At 43.1% G+C, this 19,957-nt stretch overlaps 1 protein-coding gene across 1 annotated transcript; it reads right to left on the bottom strand.

The window, feature by feature from the left end:
• Positions 1 to 748: 748 nt before the first annotated feature.
• LOC139729652 (uncharacterized) lies at positions 749 to 19,634 on the bottom strand. The gene is made up of 18 exons (XM_071640578.1): positions 19,346 to 19,634; positions 17,987 to 18,115; positions 17,332 to 17,498; positions 16,443 to 16,742; positions 15,685 to 16,236; positions 15,088 to 15,234; positions 14,053 to 14,269; positions 13,186 to 13,553; positions 12,163 to 12,412; positions 11,481 to 11,654; positions 10,564 to 10,868; positions 9,478 to 9,658; positions 6,745 to 8,012; positions 5,909 to 6,412; positions 5,041 to 5,206; positions 3,271 to 4,010; positions 2,134 to 2,950; positions 749 to 996 (listed from the first exon to the last, which is right to left on the bottom strand). The coding sequence occupies exons 1-18, from the start codon at positions 19,632 to 19,634 to the stop codon at positions 749 to 751; spliced, it is 6,822 nt and encodes a 2,273-aa protein (XP_071496679.1).
• Positions 19,635 to 19,957: the final 323 nt, after the last annotated feature.

The following is a 19,957-nucleotide window of genomic DNA, read 5'->3' as shown; positions in this document are numbered from 1 at the left end:
ATTAAAAATTGGTAAAATCCATAGACTTTTCCGGTCCAGTGCTTTCGTAGGCGGGATTCTCGTGTGTGTTGCCTCCGTCAATTGGTACTTCGTAAGGGTTATCCTCTACTCCCTCAAAAGGTTGCCGATCTATCTGTGAAAGGTCTCCTTCGAAAGTGAACAAACAAACAATGGCATGATGAGAATGGGAAAGAGCGCTTTATTTTATGTGAAAGGCACCGTCAGATAATCTTAATCTAACTCCCGTATGCGTCAAACAGCTCAAAACAAGTCCATATCAAGAGATTAGCCCTCGTTTTGCTTACATTGGTTAACCTACTCACCATCATGCAATCGACACTCTGTAGATGTCTTTCGTAAATAAGAAACCAGAGCACTTCAGACGACTTCTGAATATGTATTTCATTCTGAGACAATCAACACGCAAGCATTAAACTTTGCAAATACATTTGTATTGTCATAAGCTTTCTTCGGTATAGGTAATGTTCTAATAATGTGATACCCTTGTACCGTTGATAAAGATATATGAGTGTAAAAAATGAGTATCCTATGGTTCTATCAATATTTTTTTTTCGAAATTACTCTTTGTTACTGCAGCAACTAATGAAGAAACATCAAAACAGAAATTTTGAACGGTGTCGTTTCAATTTGTTTGCTTATAGTAATGAAATGAATTACAAAGATTGAATGAACCCGCTGAAATGGTTTCAGTGCTTAATTAGGTGAAATGTTAATAAAACAGGATAGATTATGCTTCCTTGAGGGTTGGCTTACTGGAGGCCCTTGGGTCACCGCCGTACTCGCTCGACGTAACGCTGGCTGACTCCCAAAACTCGTCGTGGTTTCCCATGAACAATATTTTTAGTTTGGGAATGATGAGCGCGAAGAGGAGGATGGTGGCTTGGGCGATGGCGCCGATGCTGGAGACAAGCCGGACGGAGCCGCGTTCGACCAAGACTAGGGCGATGATCCAACCAACCATGACCATTATACACACTGTGGAATGACGTCGAGATATATTTATCAGAAGGCATAATAACGATAGTGATAATGATGATCATGATCATAATCATGATCATGATGATCATGAGTTTAAATATCGTAAATCTTTTTTGTAAACATTACGAAATTTTGCCTGGTTGAAGAATGATGTCTCCCAACATCATGTATGAAATCTTACTGTAACAAATCTTAGAGCTTTTATCTAAACATGAAAAACTAACCTCATGTAATTAGAAAATACTCTCCCCTTTTGTACCGAGAATAACCGTTGCAACTTTTTCGGTATCCGAATAAATTCACTGATAATCTATAGGATTGTTTCCCCCTTCAGCACTAAGAAGTTTCCAGTTTTATTATTCTGAGGAAAGGTCTGAATTGATATACCTCTATAATCAGTGGCGGATCCAGAGGGGGGCGCAAGAGGCGCACGCCACCCCCCCCCCCCTTATTTATCGTTAAAAACAAAAGAAATAAAAAGAAAAAATGAAATGAAACCCGGAAGTGGCATCAGAAATATTAGTTGCGCCCCCCCCCCCCTTTACAGAATTCCTGGATCCGCCCCTGATAATATACCAGCTTATGAAGGGAATCTAATTTTCGGAATTGCAAAAGGGACATATAAATTTTGATGATAACAATACTGGAAATAGAATATATTCTTCCTGGTCTAATTAACCTATAGGACAGTATTATTAATCACATTTTCATCATTACCCTGGCACTACCAGCAACCCATTCTTTATATTTGGGTTAGGAGGGACACTGGGGGAAAAACATCTTGTTAAATGTTGCAGGCATTTTAAACTCCGGGTCGCTAGTTGAAGAAACATGTATACCACTGCCTTCCTATCAACTACATGGTGATTATTGAGTTATGATAATGCTCTATTTTCACATAGTTTGAAGTCTATATTATTTATTTTCGACAAAACAACCACATTGTATGTAAGTAAAACACATAATTTCATCATTTTGCTCACTTATACTTATTGAATTCATTAAGAGATCAGATACTGTGAAGGGGGGGGGGGGGGGGGAGGGGACCGACCTACAGTAACCGTGCACAATGCAATGATTTATTATCAATGACAATGCGTTAATTCATGTGAAATATACAAGAGTTGGATTTACCACTCAAAGTGATCATGTACACAGAGAATTCCCGGCTGAAGACGACTTTCACCGAACACCAGGCTTGAACAGCTGCCCCAAGAGAGAGCACCATTAGTAGATACACATAGAGAAGGCTTATTGCCATGTCCAACTGTACATAACCACAGTAAACTTGACCAGTTGGAGAACTGTCCTCAGTGGCCGTCACCATTTCCTCAACGACGTGCCAGGGAGGCTGCTGGACGAGCCACTGGACGAGGAACACGACCTCGATGAGGAATAAGACCGCGAAGAGCATTGCTTGGCTCGCGTTGTTGATCATCGGGGCACGCTTGCCGGTGATCCGCCGCTCGCGGACGCCGATGCGATAGAGTCGGGTTACGAGGAGGAAGACTGAACTGTAGCAGGTGGCGTAGGCGATACCAGTCACCACTCGCTGCAGTCCACAGACCGCAGTGAGTGCGGGGGCGTAGTAGAGCGGGACGAGGATGAAGAGGAGTAGGATGCCGAGAAGGAGAGTGAGGTGGAGGAATGAGGAGACGCCTCGAACAGCGGGGTTGTTCCACCGGACGATGACGACTAAACCCACGAAAACTGCAATGAGTGCTCCAACCGCGGCGATGATGATCAAGACATAGAATCCGACACCAGAATAGTACGAGCGGCGTGCGGCGTAGGACCTAGTCCCGGATGGTTCAGTGGTGGAAGGAGAGGCTGGTCGGCAGAATGAAGAGTCGCTACATTGTGAGCGGGCTGGGCCAGGGAGGGAAGCAGGCGTATAGAGCTCTATTTCATTCACTCTCAGCTGTATGTCTCCGATTTCCCAAGTACCAACCTAAATTAGAGGGGGAAATGAAACTTTTTCAGACCAAGGTGGCCGATTGCGATCTCTTATGTAGAATAGATTAACGTCACATGTCTTTTTAAAATTGCTCCTCTACACAATTTAAAACCGCTGCAAAGTGACACCCGAAAATTATGAATTCAATGAATTTGAATCAATGGACGTTCAGATAATTAATCAGTTATACTTTGTTTCTTTCTAGCAAACAGATTTCGTGAAACTTAACTGGTATACACACAGACTCTACAAGATTACATTGGAAATACATCATCAATTGAATTTATGGGAGATAAGAAACTGGAAGTCCTTACCCCAGCAAAGTCCACGCTACCCTCAGATTCCTGTCCATTCCATATTTCAAACAGGGGCTCACGAACTTGGTCAACATATCTCACAGGTTTTCCATCACTACCGATAAATGAAACACCAGCAATAGCATTCCGTAATGCTTGGGGCTCAGCTTCCAGAAACTCGGTGCAGAAACCCGAATAGTTGTCCCCACAGAGTTGGCGTAAAAGGTTGTCCGTCCCTCGTGCGATAGTGTAAACCGCATCAATGACGAGGGAAGCCGCAGAGCCATAGTTTTCTATATCGGTGACCGACGCTCTCTCTGAGCCTAGACATGGAGATTGACGCTCAGCGTCTCCGTCAGCGTCGCAGTCGTACTTGTCCTCGATGTAGTCAACGAACCATGGGCTAGCATTCTCATCTTCAGCGCTCAGAGTGGTCACGTACTGCTGAAAATTGGATGGTGGTGAAAGCTGGAAGAATGCAAGAGAACCTGCAAAATTCGAGGTAATTTCGGTGGCCGAAAACCTCCTTGGAAAAGCCAAGATAAACGTTAGTCGGCGCGAACCTTCTGACCCATCTGTGGTAGCACTATCTAGGAAGGATTTAGACAAGGGCTTGTCTGCAAAGACGACAACAACATTGATGCTTTCACTATTCTGGAAAGCTAGGTGTGCTGCCAGGATGTTGTCGGTTGTCAAAGCGACCTCTAAGCCCACGTAAATGCCCTGGTTGTCGGCAGCGTCCTCGAATGCTGAAGCGACTGCATTTTGTGAAGGAGAACAAAAGTGACAAATATTCTCTTGATATCACCAAGATCGACTGATACATACACAACCTCCACCAGAGAGATATATGATCTATCGTTATACGTGTATTATAATCTATCATGATCAGTGCCATAAAGTTTTGTATATGAGCATGAAGAGAAAATATATTTTGAGATTTCAAGGCGTATGTCAAATGTATGTTTGAAATACCAGTCAGTGAAACATTTTACAGATAAATGGTGTTTCTTTCTTTGCTATTATATCCTGTTTAGTGATTATACAGGGAAGAACAAAATGAAGCACGCGGATACAAAAAAAAAACCCAACTCAGACTAATCTCAAGTCTATCAAACTAGTCAAACTCCAACCTCGAACATCATAATGACTATCGGTGTCTTTACAATATCTCAAAAAAATTGGGATGCAAACCATTTGCTCCCACAAATATCAATGCAGCTTAAAGAAATCCACGGTTTGCAGTATCTTTTAAAACGTGTTTATCTCTTTATATTATTTATCTGTTGTTAAAGATAGGACCTGTACTTACATCTTCATCATTAAACAATAATGGACGTTCTCTATTTTTGTTACCTTTTTGTGACATGTGGGAATAAAGATACTCCAAGTTACTCTTAGAGACTTCTTGCTGTGTAAATTTCTTGTTGCAGCTAAAGTATCAATAAATACACCACTGTCACTAGGACTAGTAGTAGCGTATACATGATTATCGCCAAAGCCTTGTTCCCTTGAATCAGTAAGTCATGCTGTTTTCTGAAAATTCATGATGAGATGATGAGCTTTACAACCGAAACTTTCCATATCTGCATTCATGATTCTATGCAATCTCCAAGCCTATATGAAAGATTTTATACTTATAATCAATATTTGATTCAATATCTAAACCTTGAGACCTAGACGGCATTAAGATAAGCGGAAATAGGTCTCTGGTTCTCATGTACAATTGAATTTGTCGATATAAGTTTCGTGGCAAACGTCAATCGTGTTATAGTGACATATACTTACGTTCTCGTTGTTGAAAATCACTTGAGTCGTACACAACACCGACTAGATTCCAGTTGTAGTAAAGCAGGAGATCGGTCAGTGCCCTGGCTTTGTGATTATTGCTCTCAGCTACACTCAGGAGACTGCTCGGATCGTCGTCCGTGGTGGTAATCGAAGAATATGTTGCCTATTCATAATTTCAAATATAAACAAAGAAAATAAGTCTCCAGACGTTTATGTTCTAGTGTAGTCATAGCTTTTTGTCGTTAGTACATTTGATTTCTGTCTTCCCTAACTTTCACCCTTCCGTAAAGAGAAATATCCTATGTATAGTTCAGCTATATTATTATTTGGGCATTACTTTGGTAGTCACTACCGTTCTTCATTTTTGGTTACTGCACGAAGAGAAATTGTTGTATTGAAACTTAAAATTACTGCAACTTCGATCGACAGCACTTTCATGTGCACAATCGAAGTTATCCCCAAAACTCACTGGTATGAGGATAGTAACCATTGACAAAATTTTATTCATCCTATCATACATTTATAAAAGCAACCTCCTAAGTGGCAAATTCGATTCCCATGCCAAATGCTCAGAGCAGCGTAAATTTCTACAGACAGCCTGAGAACACTGCCTTGAAATTGTGTCACCAGCAGCTTATAAGGAAGGGGATCCCACTTTGTCTTACCAGTTTTATTATCAGGTTTGGATATCATATTCATAATATGGAAGTCAAGGTCAAGTATACGTTCCCTTTACTCGATTCGGAACACTTGCTGTCTAGTCGACTGGGACGGAAAGAGAATAAACTACAGTGGTTCCTAGTAATGTCACAGCAGAAATGGATATTAAATGGTTTTCGAAAGACGACAACTCAAGTTGACGAACCTGCATGTATTGATATTGACCGGCAATATCCGCCGAGTCAATCGCGACATTCCCTCCGCCAATGACACCGGCAATCTGGAACCACGGCTGATGGTCTCCAGTCGTCGCACCACTTAAGAACCCTGAGAGCAGCCCACTCCAGCGACCTGCACTCTGACAGGTGTCAAAAGTCACAGTGCCAACAGTGACTCCAGGGAGGAGGCCCTCGTCTTCGTTGATGGCATTGACGGCGAAGAGAAGAGCTTCTGCCTCAAATACACCCTGGTAGCGCAGATCTCCGCATTCTCTGTTGATGTCGTTGGAAGAACTGTGAGCCGCAAACAGAGCTGGGATCTGGAGTTCACCCTGGCGCTGGATCGTCGTAGTTTGGACTGCAGATGCTGTCGAACATTCGGCGCAGCGACCGGAACACTGACTGATCAAAGAATTCACCTCAGACATACCGTCATAAAAGCGGACTGTATTTGGAGGGATCTGAAGGTTATCGGAGTTCCAGACACCGACCTGAACATAAGTGGCAAAGTGATAAAAGACACATGAATTCGATAAAACGAAACCAGGCTGAACCCCTAAGTGTGTAGTTTGTTGCAATACATTGCAAAAACAACATGTAACATAAACATAAAGGTGTATATATGAAGGAGTTGGATACCCTTTACATAGAGAGTTCAAACATATATAAATAATGAGGATAAAATATTCCACTGTTGTCATTTCGCACACATTAACGTCCAACTTTGATCTAAACTGCGCTGAACCAACCCGAGAGACGTAAAAAAAAAAAAAAAAAAAAATGGGCATTACCCAAACAGGGCTGTGAATATGAATATTCATACCTTGTAGTAGGTCAGATTGCCGCCCTCGTCTATTAGGTTGATGATGTCATAGAGCGGTTGTCCATCCCCATTGTCATCAAAGCTAAACAGCGAGCCGTCAGCACCGGTGAACGCGGCCTGCAGGATGTGGTTGTGGACAACCGTCGGGTTGGAGTAGATCTCGTCGCAGCTTTCATAGATGTCAATATCTGGACAGAGGCTCTTAATAGCCTCGTCCAGTCCGATCGCCATTGCTCGCACTGCATTCATGATGTAGCTTACTTCTGATTCGAGGGTGAACCTTCCCGTCCAGTCAGGGGCGAGAGGATAGCAAAAGTTTGGGAAGCGGGTTGGTAGCCCACTGACCTGGCACTCAAATATGTCCATAATGAATTGCCTCCACCAGGGATTGCGGTTGTTGCCATAGGGCGTTAGCTTGATGAAATAGTCATAAAATGCCTGAATTTCTGGATTCGGTAACTCAACGATGAGGGCGCCTCTTGCCGTAGTCATGGCATCCTCTGTGACGTACTCCCGGGACCCCCACGTGTCCCCACCAATCCACTGCAGGTCGTTGACACCAAGTTCTTCTGCGGCATCTAGAACCCCCTTCGTGTGGAAGTCAGAGGTCAATAGAATCACGACCTTGGATTGAGGATTTACAGTTAGTTGATTAACGATCCTTGTATAGTCTACCACCCCAGTAGCCATGACACTGATCGCCATTGCTATGCAAATACCCTGTTCCTGTGCCTGCTTTCGGAATATTTCGTAAATGTCATTTCCATACGCGTTGTCGGAATAGACGACAGAAACATACGACCAGTCGAATCGCTGAATGAGTGCAACCATCGCACTTGCTTGCTGTGTATCCGATGGAACAGTCCTCAGAAAATAGGGATATTTTTCGTGATCGCTGAGCTCAGTGCTTGATGCTCCATAACTGACCTGATTAACCATGAAACTATTCAAGGTATCAGCGATCGCGATTGAGACATCACTAGTCTGGTCGCCGACGATACCCGCCACGCTGATGCTGGTAGTGAAGTAGCCCGACCGATACTCCACACTGCCGCCAACAAAGTTTGATATTTCACGACGGGCCTTCTCCGCACTGCCACAGGTATCGAAGCCAATGCCTCCGAGTTTGAAATTAGTCAGGATCGAGTCATCCTCGTTGACTTGGTCGATGGCGAAGAGGAATGCTTCGACCAGCTGGATGTTGTAGTCATTGACCGTGTCAGAGCATGTGAACTGGTCAGCTTCAGGCTCGGTGATGTCAAAAAATCCTAGATATTGCAATGGACACCAGATTTTGGATATTAATCAATATTGATTCTCATATCAAGCTAAATGGCAGAGCAATATAACATAATTGTGATCAGAAGCTTTAACGATTAAACGACTTATTATTCTATTAGATTAAATTGAACGGACAGTGGTGTTTAGTGACGTCTGATAAATCATTTTCAGCCTGACGTTGACGATGTCTAGCCAAAGAAACATTGGATAAGCACTAGCTGTTACCACCAACTTCGTTCGAAAAACTCAATTTTGAGGCAACTTTTGAAGAGGTGACGATTCTTGTTACACGACAAGGCATGTTGCTTCTGAGAATGTCACTAACATACTAGCGACACTATCATTGTAATTCTATCGTAGGTCGGGGGGGGGGGGGGGTGGAGGCGGGAAACGCGTCAGCCCTGAAATTTTTAAAGCTAAATATTCTTTTTGCTGTTGTTGTCGTTTTGTTGGCATATTTGACAGATTAGTATCAGCGAAGCTTGTCCAAGGGTAAAACATTTTTATTGACAAATTTCCAAACATCCCACGGAAAGTGTGCACCGGATTGTTGAATTTCAGTTAAAATGCGAACGCTCAGGTGCTGTTTAAGGTTATAGATATACATGCATCTTCTATTCTTCAGCGCGAGGTTATAATTGTTTTGCCTTTAGTGTTTCCACCCCCCCCCCCGCACATTATGTGAAATCGCACCCACTCTTCTAAATGTATACCGGAATGTATACCCCACTGCTACTGCTACGTATACTACTCCTCAGTACTAATCTACTACAGGACAAGTCTATTTGTCAAGGTCTGAATATGATATTACAAAGAAATGACTGCAGTATAAATACTATCCGCAGAAGGACGCCCCAGGTGGTATTCCTAGGGTCAGTTTCATGATGTCATAACATACATAATCTCAGAATGGCCAAAGTCGCCCATAATAGGTAGCTATGAGAGACTTTCAAAGAGAAGTAAAATCCATTTCATGAAGTCTCTCATTATTAAGTGTGCCTTATGAGCGAAAAGTCTCTTACAAGGCTGTCATGAAGCTGACCCCTGTCGTGTTAATCGTCTCTGTCAAACTTCGCCCTATGGCATAGACTTGTCAGAATATAATAACAATAATAATGATGATGATAATAACAATAGTAATAATAATGATGATAATACATGTATAATAATAACAAGGTCTTCTTTATCTAGTAGCCTCTTCAGCGTTGCCACTGCTCTACCAGAGGGCCCTGCCATTATCATTACCCTAGCGTTGCCAGGTACCCATTTATACACCTGGGTCGAGAGGGACACTGTGGGTAAAAATACATCTTGTGTAAGCACTGGGCTAGAATCGAACTTGGGTCCTCCGTTTGGGAGTCGGGAGTCTTATCCACTAACCCACAGCACCCCTACGCTACTACAAGATATGCTACACTCTACAGAAAATGTGTCGAGTTCATTGCAGAGTACCTCCTATCCAGATATCAGCCTGCGTGGCAGAGGTCGCTGTGGAACCCTTGTCAATCTTCGTACACTCATCGCACAAACCCGTGCATTCGACCACAGGACCGCTGATCCGGGCTCCGTTTTCGTCGACTACCGTGATCTCGGCGGATGTCTTGACAAAGCTGTACGAGATGTATGACGCAATCTGAATAACATATTAAAAAAACACAGAATGTCATCATTAATAACATCATTATCCTGATAGCTTTTAAAGAGACCAAATGTGTTTTGGAATTATGTCAGGACCAACTAAACATGGCATTGCAAATTACAAATAATATGCAGTTGAACAACTCAAAACAATCATTACTTGATGTCTATTGTCATTTCTTTTGTATGAAACAGGATGGGTCCAACAAAGCATCAAACTTTCGTCATTGTCTCCAAGAATGGATAATGAACATTGTTTTACCAGAAGGTCTCGTCACAATAAGAACTCCAACATCGCCAGTAAGGCATTTGTAGACCCTGGTCAAGAGAGATTGTACTGTAAGAATATCTTGTCCATTTAACGATATACTGTATGCAGTGCACAAGACTTAAGTCTTTGATTTCATTCTAACAGTTGGAAAGATTACTATTCTCATGGTCGAACATCGGGCATTTAGGAGCGGCTGGAGCGCAAACCAACCAGAGATCGATCGGCGTATTTTGAAACGAAATCATCTACTTTTCCAAAAAATTTGTTTATAATGTTATGAAAATGTCAGATATGGTACATCTCATCATTTTGGATTGCCACAAGAAACTTTATTGACAAATGACGACAAGAAAATGGCAGATCGGGGATTCTGAACATCGACGCCGTACCGTGTCCTCTGTGTAGATTTGTACACTGCATCAGGCTAATTGCATACACTATTACTACATTCATAGCATGCATAATAGCTCAAGCTACGCAATGTACTGTACAGGCAAGCTGTTTGTTTTCATTTCATCAACACCGAAAGAGACGTACTGGAGTATGTCCGACCTTGAGAATACCATAATGCTCCAACCATAAAAAGTATGACCGAGCTAGCGGCTATATCTACATCAGCGGAAACGAACCAGCACTGACTGCAGCCGACCGGCTCCCATGACATAGTTGTTAATATAGAAACTTTCGACGGCATCCCCGATCGAGTTAAAGCGAATTTGTCGATCGTCACCGAGGGGACTACGCAAGTTCTGACTGGTGATAAGACGGAAGAGATCGCTCCCAGGGCTAGTGGTCATCTCAATGCAGACCACCCCCGCAGCGTTGCACGACTCCTCCTGCAGAGCATTGAGTGCTACGGCCATGATGTACGTTGCGTCGATGACGTCACCGATGCCTTTGTCGTCGATGTCGGAGTCGTCGAGCGTTTCTGAGCCTGCAGCAAGATTCGGTTTGCAACGGAACGATAATGAAGCATGAGTTTCGAACAATGTCATTACGAATATCATACTTGTTACGGTTTGGTGGAGAAGGGTTATAAGTATGCGGTATTATGAGGTAAATAGTATAGGACAGTGATGCCCGACTTGGCTCAGTAAGACAGCATATTGTCATAGAAATTCAATCCATATCTTGATGTTCTCCCGACAAGTGTCATTCTTTAAACCTTGTTAAAGAATCATCAATGATTTATGTATATAATATGTGTGTGTGTGTGTGTGTACGTGTGCATGCATGCGCGTTCAAGCATTGTGAAAATGACTCGTGAGGGATCCAGTTACGTCACACTTTTGCTTTCACCGATTCTAATGAACAGTCCCCCTTCACAGAAACGACACTAAATGTACCCATGTCTACGTATAGACATTGTACACTCGACACGTTGTGCCTGGTACAATGTAGGTCTACTGCCGCATTCCAATGAATACCGAATGTTCTTCGTCCCTTGTGTATTAATTAATTAAAGCCAATATTGGTGTTGACGATACATTGCAGCAATCATATAAAAATTAGAACCGTAATGACAGTGTGATTACATCGTGCTTACCTGTACACAGGTTGGTGTATGCTGACTGATACCCGTCTAGACGACACTGGAAGCGGTTCATCCAAAATTCCGCAAACCAGGGATTCCTCACATTAGTCTCCGGTCGCAGACCGAGGAGATAGGAACGAAGTGATGAGGGATACTGGCGATCCTGTCTCTCCACGATGGTGATACCTTGAGTCGAGAGGTGGGAGCCAATTGAAAATATTCTCGTGAAAGGGTGCTCGGTATAGAATTCATATGCTTTGTTCAGATTCACTCCACTATGTGCCTTTGAGTTCGGATTAAATGAGAAAATGTGCCGTACTTTAGAACCGAGTTTCGGTCTACATTTGACGGTAACTTTTCATTTTTTGAAGGAAAAAATTCACTCTGCTGCATAATTATGTCCCTGTAACAGTGAGACAGGCATACATGTGCGTGCAAACTCATAGATGGACGTATCATCTACACGGGTAGCTTAGAGAATGTATGATTGCAACACAGGGAACTAGGTCTACTTGAGAAACTGAATGATCTTAGTTTAGTATCTGCGCCTTCAGTTAATTGTTCATACGTTTCTCTCATGATTGTTTTACACACCATCACTGAAGTCAACACCATCGCATTTAGACGGTAATCGTAATTTCAACAACCTAATCCTAAAACCACTTCATCTGCCTCCCATTGCACCGACACGAACCGTTAAGGATCTCGGGGTAGCTTGCCGAGACTTCGTCGAAGGGAAAAGCGTTGTTTCCCACGAGGTAATAGCGTCCCGTAAGGCCTCTGGTCTGCAGCTGGGTAATGAAGATTTGGGCTACCGACGCCTCGGTAAGAATCACCACCACCTTGGCCTCCGGACGGGAGTCCAGCTTAGTGATGACGTCATCCCAATCGGCCTGCGTCGACGTCTCTGAGACCCTAAGAGCCTGCGACACGCAGAGGTTATGCTGCGGAGGAAGATATAAACAACAATAACAACAAGAAGATTGATATTGGTAATGATATCGATACTACTAGTACAAATGATAATAACAACAATAGGCCTATACTTCTAAAACATTATTGACAGGTGGCCTCGTAGAGGGCCCCCCTGGCCTACCACTGACGTTTCCCCATCAATGCGAGTCATGATTGTGGTATCTGGGGATAGGGACACAATGGGTCTGAAGGCTTTTGCAAGAAATCGTGCCTAATCAATGTTCCCAGTCGTACAAAACGACACAAATAAACGACACAAAATTGCATCAGGAGGTAACTGAAATTGGTATTATGTGTATCCGATAGGAAGTTGGATGTTCTTGGTAAGTTTAACATGCAATGTGCACTAAAAAGGAAGCAGTCTAGTTAGAATAATCTATGAGGAATGAAGCAAATTCACACCAGGAAAGACTCTGATTCCGATGACCGAGTGTATAACATGTTAAAAAAGTAAAGGCGTGATGGAAAGACAAAAGTTACCAACATTATCATTACTATAATATAATCACTATCATCACATTTCATTGTATGTCCTTATGATTCATCACGCACACAAATTCTAGTTGGAGCAAGTACTAAAATGATAAATGAGATGGTGTATTTTGATCTCAAGTACACAATCTTAATTCTGCCGAATTTTGTGATATCGATAGATTTCAGCTGGTAGACTTACGGCATTCTTATCTGACCTCATAACCCAAGATTTATCATCTTATTTCCAAGATGGGGATTTCATTCTTACTTGATTCCCAATGCTGTTAAATACGGAAGAGGCGGAGCTGTACGAACTGGTGTACACAACCTGCACGTACTTAAACCCGCCCTCGGCAAGTGCCCGAGCTAGCGGTATTGTATCGGCGTAGTTGACGGCTGTCACTCTGGCGACGTTCGGGTAATTAGTCGAACTCGACAATGTGGAGCTGCTCGACTCGTAGCTAATGATTGGGACCTCGTAGAGCGACAGCACACGATTTGTTGTGATGAGCTCCTGATCGCTGCTTGGCCCGATAACGCCGTACACGAGCTCCTGTTGACCGTCATCCGTGATTCGCTCTCCGAAACCACTCTTCCCAAACTCTGCGCTCGTGATGAATCGCTGGCTTGCAAGACCTTCAAACAAACAAACAAACAAAAAGTATGACGTCATGATGATATATTTCACTAGATAGAAAGACTAGATCTACATAACACTTAGATCAGCAATGTCAGAATCGCTCAGACAGAATGTCTTTCTCCAGCCTACTCACAGAATGTTTCAGTTTACTTCAGGTTGCCGGAGGAGAATGAGCCTTCACTTTAATAATTCTACATAAAGAGCGTAATTACTATGGTAGTCGGGGTTTTAGAGAACAGAAAAAAAAATGAATGAACAGTTCGGTACTTCTAGTTGGTACACCGTGAACTCATTTGTATAAGCAGACGAAAACTATGTGAGAATTACGTGGGACATAGATTTTTAGTTGCATGGCAGCGATCAACCCTCTGTAACACTCCCGGCTAGCACTCTGGTTCAGTGGGGATATTGTTCACCCTTGCGATGTATATATACAAACGAGTGTTTGGTTATGGCTGCGTGGACAACGAGCCAAGAAACCAACAAGAAGCTTGCCTGCTTGAAGTGCATTGGAGCAGGTGTCGAAGGCGTCAACACCCAGCGTGATACTAGGGAGCAGATCGTTGTCCTGATTGATTTGGTCCAGTTGGTAGAGCATCGCTTCCAGTCGAAGTACTCCCTCCTTCCGGATCTCACCACAAGCTTCGTTTACTGAGTCCCAATTGTGCACAGAGAACAGACCGCCAAGAATCAGGTCCCCGGGTTGGTAGACCTAAGGGGAATGCGTTTCAAAGGCATCATACGATCAGCAACGGCATGGTACGTCAGTGGTTCATACCTTGATGTGACGAGATTCCTGATTGTGAGCTCAGTGTTCGACAGCAGCAACAGAAATCATGGGCGCATGTTAAAAATACGCGGACACATATCAATAGCTTATTATTGTTGTTGGGCTCAATAGTGTCATCAATCAAATCTCAAGATATCGAGTTACAATGGTTTGGAATTGAGAATGTTGAAAAGCCTAACCGGAACAAATGTAGACGAGCAAGAAATTGAACTTTACTCCCTGGAAGAGACGTTATTTTACCCTAGTTTCATCAGCAATGAATCACAGTATACGGAATAAATGAAACGTCCTATGTGCCTTGCATATATCTACGTATATGTGTATAGGATCAAACTTTGACGCTAAGCCCTATGATAGGAAGTCCGATATTGAACCAGTATGTCATCACCACCAGATCAACGGGAAACATGAAATTGAGTTATACGAGGAGTCATCCCACAAAACCGACACCAATGAGTCATACAGCCCACGAGTTCAACAGCCCACAAGTTCGACACTGGGCAAATAAGGCCCATGAGACCGATACTAGGTAAAAACAGCCCTCGAGTTCGACAGATAAAAAAACGTGGTTTAATGTGTCGGTTTCGTAGGCCTTGTGTGCTTAGTGTCGAACTCATGAGCTGTATGACTCGTGGGCTGTATAACTCGTGGGTGTCGGTTTCGTGACGTGCACCCTTATAAGATGGCATAAAATGTCTTCCTCGTCAAAATCGACTTAATATCTCGGCATTTGGCATTACCATGGTATCGTTGCTTGTTGCTGAGACACAAGCTTGATCACGACATTCGGCCCCGCAGGTGGATTGGACAGGCTGCGCGTTCAAGCCTGTCCACACTTCGACACCATTCGGGTCAAAGGTCGATGTGCCGTCTTTCCAGGTTGATACCTGTGTGAGATGACAGCGGGGAAGAAGAATCAAAATCAGTAACTGAGTTATCTTCTTCTTTTTCTCCTCTACCTCTTGTCCTTCCTCACCCTATCACCTGTTTTATCACTATAGTGTCTTTTCCGTCATAATCCCGTTTTCTTTCAATGTCATTACTGTTTATTTTTTTGTATTCTTTTATCACCTTCCTCTCTATCTGTCTTTTGTCATTATTGAAGTAAAGTCTGCAAATATCAAAAGAGGTAGAATCATAAGATTAGACTGGCTGAATAAGCCCTACTCCAAACGAATGGCAATTGGTAATTCACTATGAGTGAATGCCATTTGTATTTGACTTTGGCGCCTCCGGGTATCTAATCTAGCTAGAGGTAAAGTACCAGGCATCATGGATGATCATATCTCATCGAAGTAACACGTGATTCAAGATTCTTGGACTGTTTTATACTACACCTCTTGCAGGGAGTAGCCGGATGTTGCTGAGGTCCTCATGTTAACAATCGTCAGCTCAGTGTCCAACGTGCTGCCGTCTGTGCGGAATCCCTCTGTGCTGGACTGGGCCTGAAGTCGATACGCGCGTATGGCATCTAGCCATTCCGTCGGAGAGGCGGTGGCAAAAGCGTCACAGAAGTTATCGATGCTGCCACACCTTGATAGCTGGAAGGTATTTGAGCTATGTCCCGCTATGTACATGGCCGCCAAGACCGAGGACACGTACGGGTTTCTGACGTAGGTGTCGCGATGTTGTTGGACGTGCGTCGGGCCGCACTGGGGAGTTGAGCCGCTTGCTGAGCCGATGTTGCATCCCAGCTTCTCTTGCCAATAATCGAGGAACCATGGATCTGCAGTGGTGTTGACCGTGTCGGGCGTCAGGTTTTGGAAGTAGGTGTCGAAATTTGTCTGGGTGTCGAGGAACGAACTTGGTAACACACCAAGAAGACCACGTGTGATCAAAGGTTGCTGGTCCAAACTGCTGGGATCAAGGAGAGTTCTGTGGCCGGCCATCTGTGTAAAACATAGCGGCAGAAAGGTTGATGATCAGTGAAGATGCATCTTCCATAAAAAGAAAAAAAACAAAACAAGGCCTACTTTTACAACAGAAAAAAAAAATCTTAGAGACACCAACTAGCAACCAGTTCAGATGTTGCCGAGAAATTTTCACAGAAGCACACTTGATAACCACTGATGAAGATAACATGGTTGGTACTTACCCATTGCAGATTGACAGAAGGCAGCCGACTGGCCGCATCGAATAGCCCTCTTGCAAGGTCGGACGAAACAAACAGTACCACGACTCTGAGATTGCTATTCGCAGCGATGTCGGCCAAGGCAGTGTCGAAGTCGCCTGATTCTGTCGTCCCCTCGGCGATGACGTTAAACACGGACACGCATATGCCGTTTGCCTCGGCAACATCCCGAAATGTTTCTCCGGCTCCGTTGCCGTCGGTTGTATCTGAGGCAATCACCGCCACATAGGTCCATCCCATCCGCTTGAGAACGTCCACCATAGCCTTAGAAACATATGGAGAGATGATGCATTTTACGAGGCCACCTGCTCATGCCTATCTATTCTCAACTCAAAATTTGCCCAACATAGTGGCATCATATATTCAAAATTTTCTTCGACTATGATAGGCCCTACCTTGTTTACATTAGAATCGAGCACCCTGAGAAATGCAGTTTTGCTCATAGCGGGAAAGACAGAAAATTACCCTGCAGGACATGTGGAGGATATTAACATTAGGGGGTAAGCATCTAATTGACTGAAGGCAGCTGTTCACGTTGCTTTCAAAGTAACGAAATTATTGCTATAACTAAAATCGACGAAAAAAAGTAATGAGACATGCACGGAGACGTAAGCATATTATGATATCGCGGACTAGAAAATAACAAAGAAGAAAAATACGGGCAGAAAAAAAAAGAGGACAGACAATGGCATGGCGTGGAGGTAGATACGGGAGAACGAGAAGGAGAGGAGACCATAATATGGAATGAAATTCACTAGAGATGCACCCTCCAACTTAAAGGTATTATACAAAAAAGAGTGATGGGGAAGACGAAGACTTGTAATACTAAATTTTTCAACCATGTACTTCCTACCCGCGCGATGTCGTCATCTGATGGTATGTTACGGGAGAAGAATCGGTACTCTGGATTAGCGGTCAGTTCGGTCAGTGTGGCGGCGTAGCTGATGACCGGCACCCTGGCATCGGTTAGGAGAGATGACACAGCAGGGCCAGCGTCGTTTTCCAGCTGACCAATGACAACTTGAAATGGGGGTAAGGTGGAAGGATATGGCAGAAAATTGAAATGTGCAGTCTATTGTGTTGTTTTGTTTTCATAGAATAACACGTACTCACCATGTTGGCAACAAGAGTACGCTTTCCAACAAAGTTTGAAACTATGTTGCAGTGTGAGACTACTATCTGTAATCTTATGTTTCTAGAGTACACAATTTATTCATAATTATGTTTGCCAGAATATACACTGTAGGACACGTGTTTGACGTGTGTGATTCCTTTGTGTGTGGACTTGCTTGACAAAATTGAATTTTGTAAACTTTCACAGCGAAACAAAACATGTTCCTACCATGAAAATAATGCACTCTAGGGCCCGGCATCACATCGCAGGTATAAAGAACTAATACATACAGTATTTCATCTTTTGTGTAAAATCATGCAGCTCAACCGTAAGTTCCTGAAAGTTTGAATTGATTAAAGGCAGCCCTCTGAATGGCTGTGCAGCTTGAGCTCACCTGGACGGTAGGCGGCGCTGTCGCACAAAGACAGACCGGACGCTGTTGGAGTCGCTCGCTCCGATAGGTATGCTATCGATTGCTCCACAGATACCTTGGCAGAATTGCACGTGTCCAACACCTCAAGACCTAGGAGATGAATCATTGAAGACATATATGCGGATAAACTGTCCTGAATATATGATAGCCGTCCGTATACTCATGAAGATTGAATGTCTGCATCATGTAATTATGTATTATTTTAATGGGTGATTTCGTTGGCATAATTATCAACGTGGAGATATACATTTGAAACATAGGCTCCCTATTTTTCTTTTTGAGAACGATTTGTTCTGAATCAAATACGTTTGTATCAACCATGTTTCACATTATTCTCTTTACGTATCACTGACGAAAGTGTGCTCTCACCTTCTTTTATACGCAATATTTCTTTGCGGACTTAGTGTTTTAATGCTTGATTCACTATTCATGTTGGGCTCCTCAGGTACATCGAGTGTCAGAGTTCAAAACTTGTTTTGTAAACCAATTCGTATAAAAACAAGAAAGATCGTGTTTGCTGATTGTCTGACATGATATACTTACAGTTATACCCTACGCACCTAATCAAAGAATACACGGCGTTGACTTGGAACAATGTAGTCGTGACGAAATGAGCCATTACCATTAAGTTTTGAGGCATGAATACCTTTAATGATACCTTTATGCTAACCTGCTTTATCATTCACAAGGTTGCGATTCATCTGCCTCATCGAATTTTAAATGATGTGTGTAAATGCAATACTTTTCCAGTTAAGGGGTATTGATTACACTTTATAATACAAAGCAGATAATGACACAGATACACACAGATATACACACACGCACACACATACACACACACATGATATATATAACAGACAATGAGACAGATGCACACAGATACACACACACACACACACACACACACACATGATGTATATAATTTATAAAGTTTGAGGAAAGAGAGACCAATGTGAACACACAATGCCTAACATACTCAGCAGAAGAGCGGTTATTGCAAGGAGTGATTATCATAACAATGCCCGGAGGGATATCTCAAAATTACGAATCTGAATTTTTCTAAATCAAAACCGGAGTATATATCTTTCAATAAAACGGAGCTTTTTTCCCCTGCGGAATGCTATCATATCACACAGAAAAGATAAAACATGACTCAGTCGCAGTAAAAAACAAACAGAGACAATGAAGAGGCACATGCAGGCAAACACGTGACAGAGAGAAAGATATGAGAAAATATTTACTGAGAGAGAAAGAAAGGAAGTCGAAGAGAGAGAGAGAGAGAGAGAGAGACAGAGATAGAGAAGAGACAAAATACCACACCTATGTTCTGCCCTCCTCCTGAATTGGTTGCGTAGATGGCTGCCTCGATCAGTTGGATTCTGTCCACATCAGAAATCGCCCCATTCTCGTCACATGATAATCCGTCCGCACTCGGCGCCGTGAACGGGACAAGCAAGCCCACAGTCACCTCGCCCGGTATCACGCCTTTCCTCGCACTCCGACACGGCACGTCCGCATCCACGCTGGTCGACGATAGGACCAAAATAAACCAGGACACAATCCCAAGCGACCCTCTCCACACTGGAAATCTCGTGCAGTGCGACTCCATTCCGATGCGTCCATTCAATGAAAAAGACACATCAAAGAATCTGAAAGCGAATAAATGAGGAAATATTGGTAAGATGAAGCAAGAATTTCAGCGATATTTGGGCAATTTTTGGTGACATCATCGCTGGGGCAAAGATTCGTGAATCATACTTGGACAAAAGATAAATCAAATAAAAGTACAGAACGCACTCTACTACCATACATCATTCTATGTGCGAATAGCCTCAGGACTCTAAAAGAGACCACCAAGCAAGAAACCACGTGAAATCACCGTGTGAATTACACTGAAACCAACAACCTACAGTAGTTCACATTTCCATTCTG

Source organism: Diadema antillarum, unplaced genomic scaffold (assembly GCF_040938485.1).
Source record: "Diadema antillarum isolate AM-2024a unplaced genomic scaffold, OU_Dant_1.0 seq00000248_RagTag, whole genome shotgun sequence".
In the NCBI taxonomy this organism is placed as follows: Eukaryota; Metazoa; Echinodermata; class Echinoidea; order Diadematoida; family Diadematidae; genus Diadema; species Diadema antillarum.
Note: the sequence above shows the minus strand (reverse complement) of the source record. Positions and strands in the feature narration are given on the sequence as shown.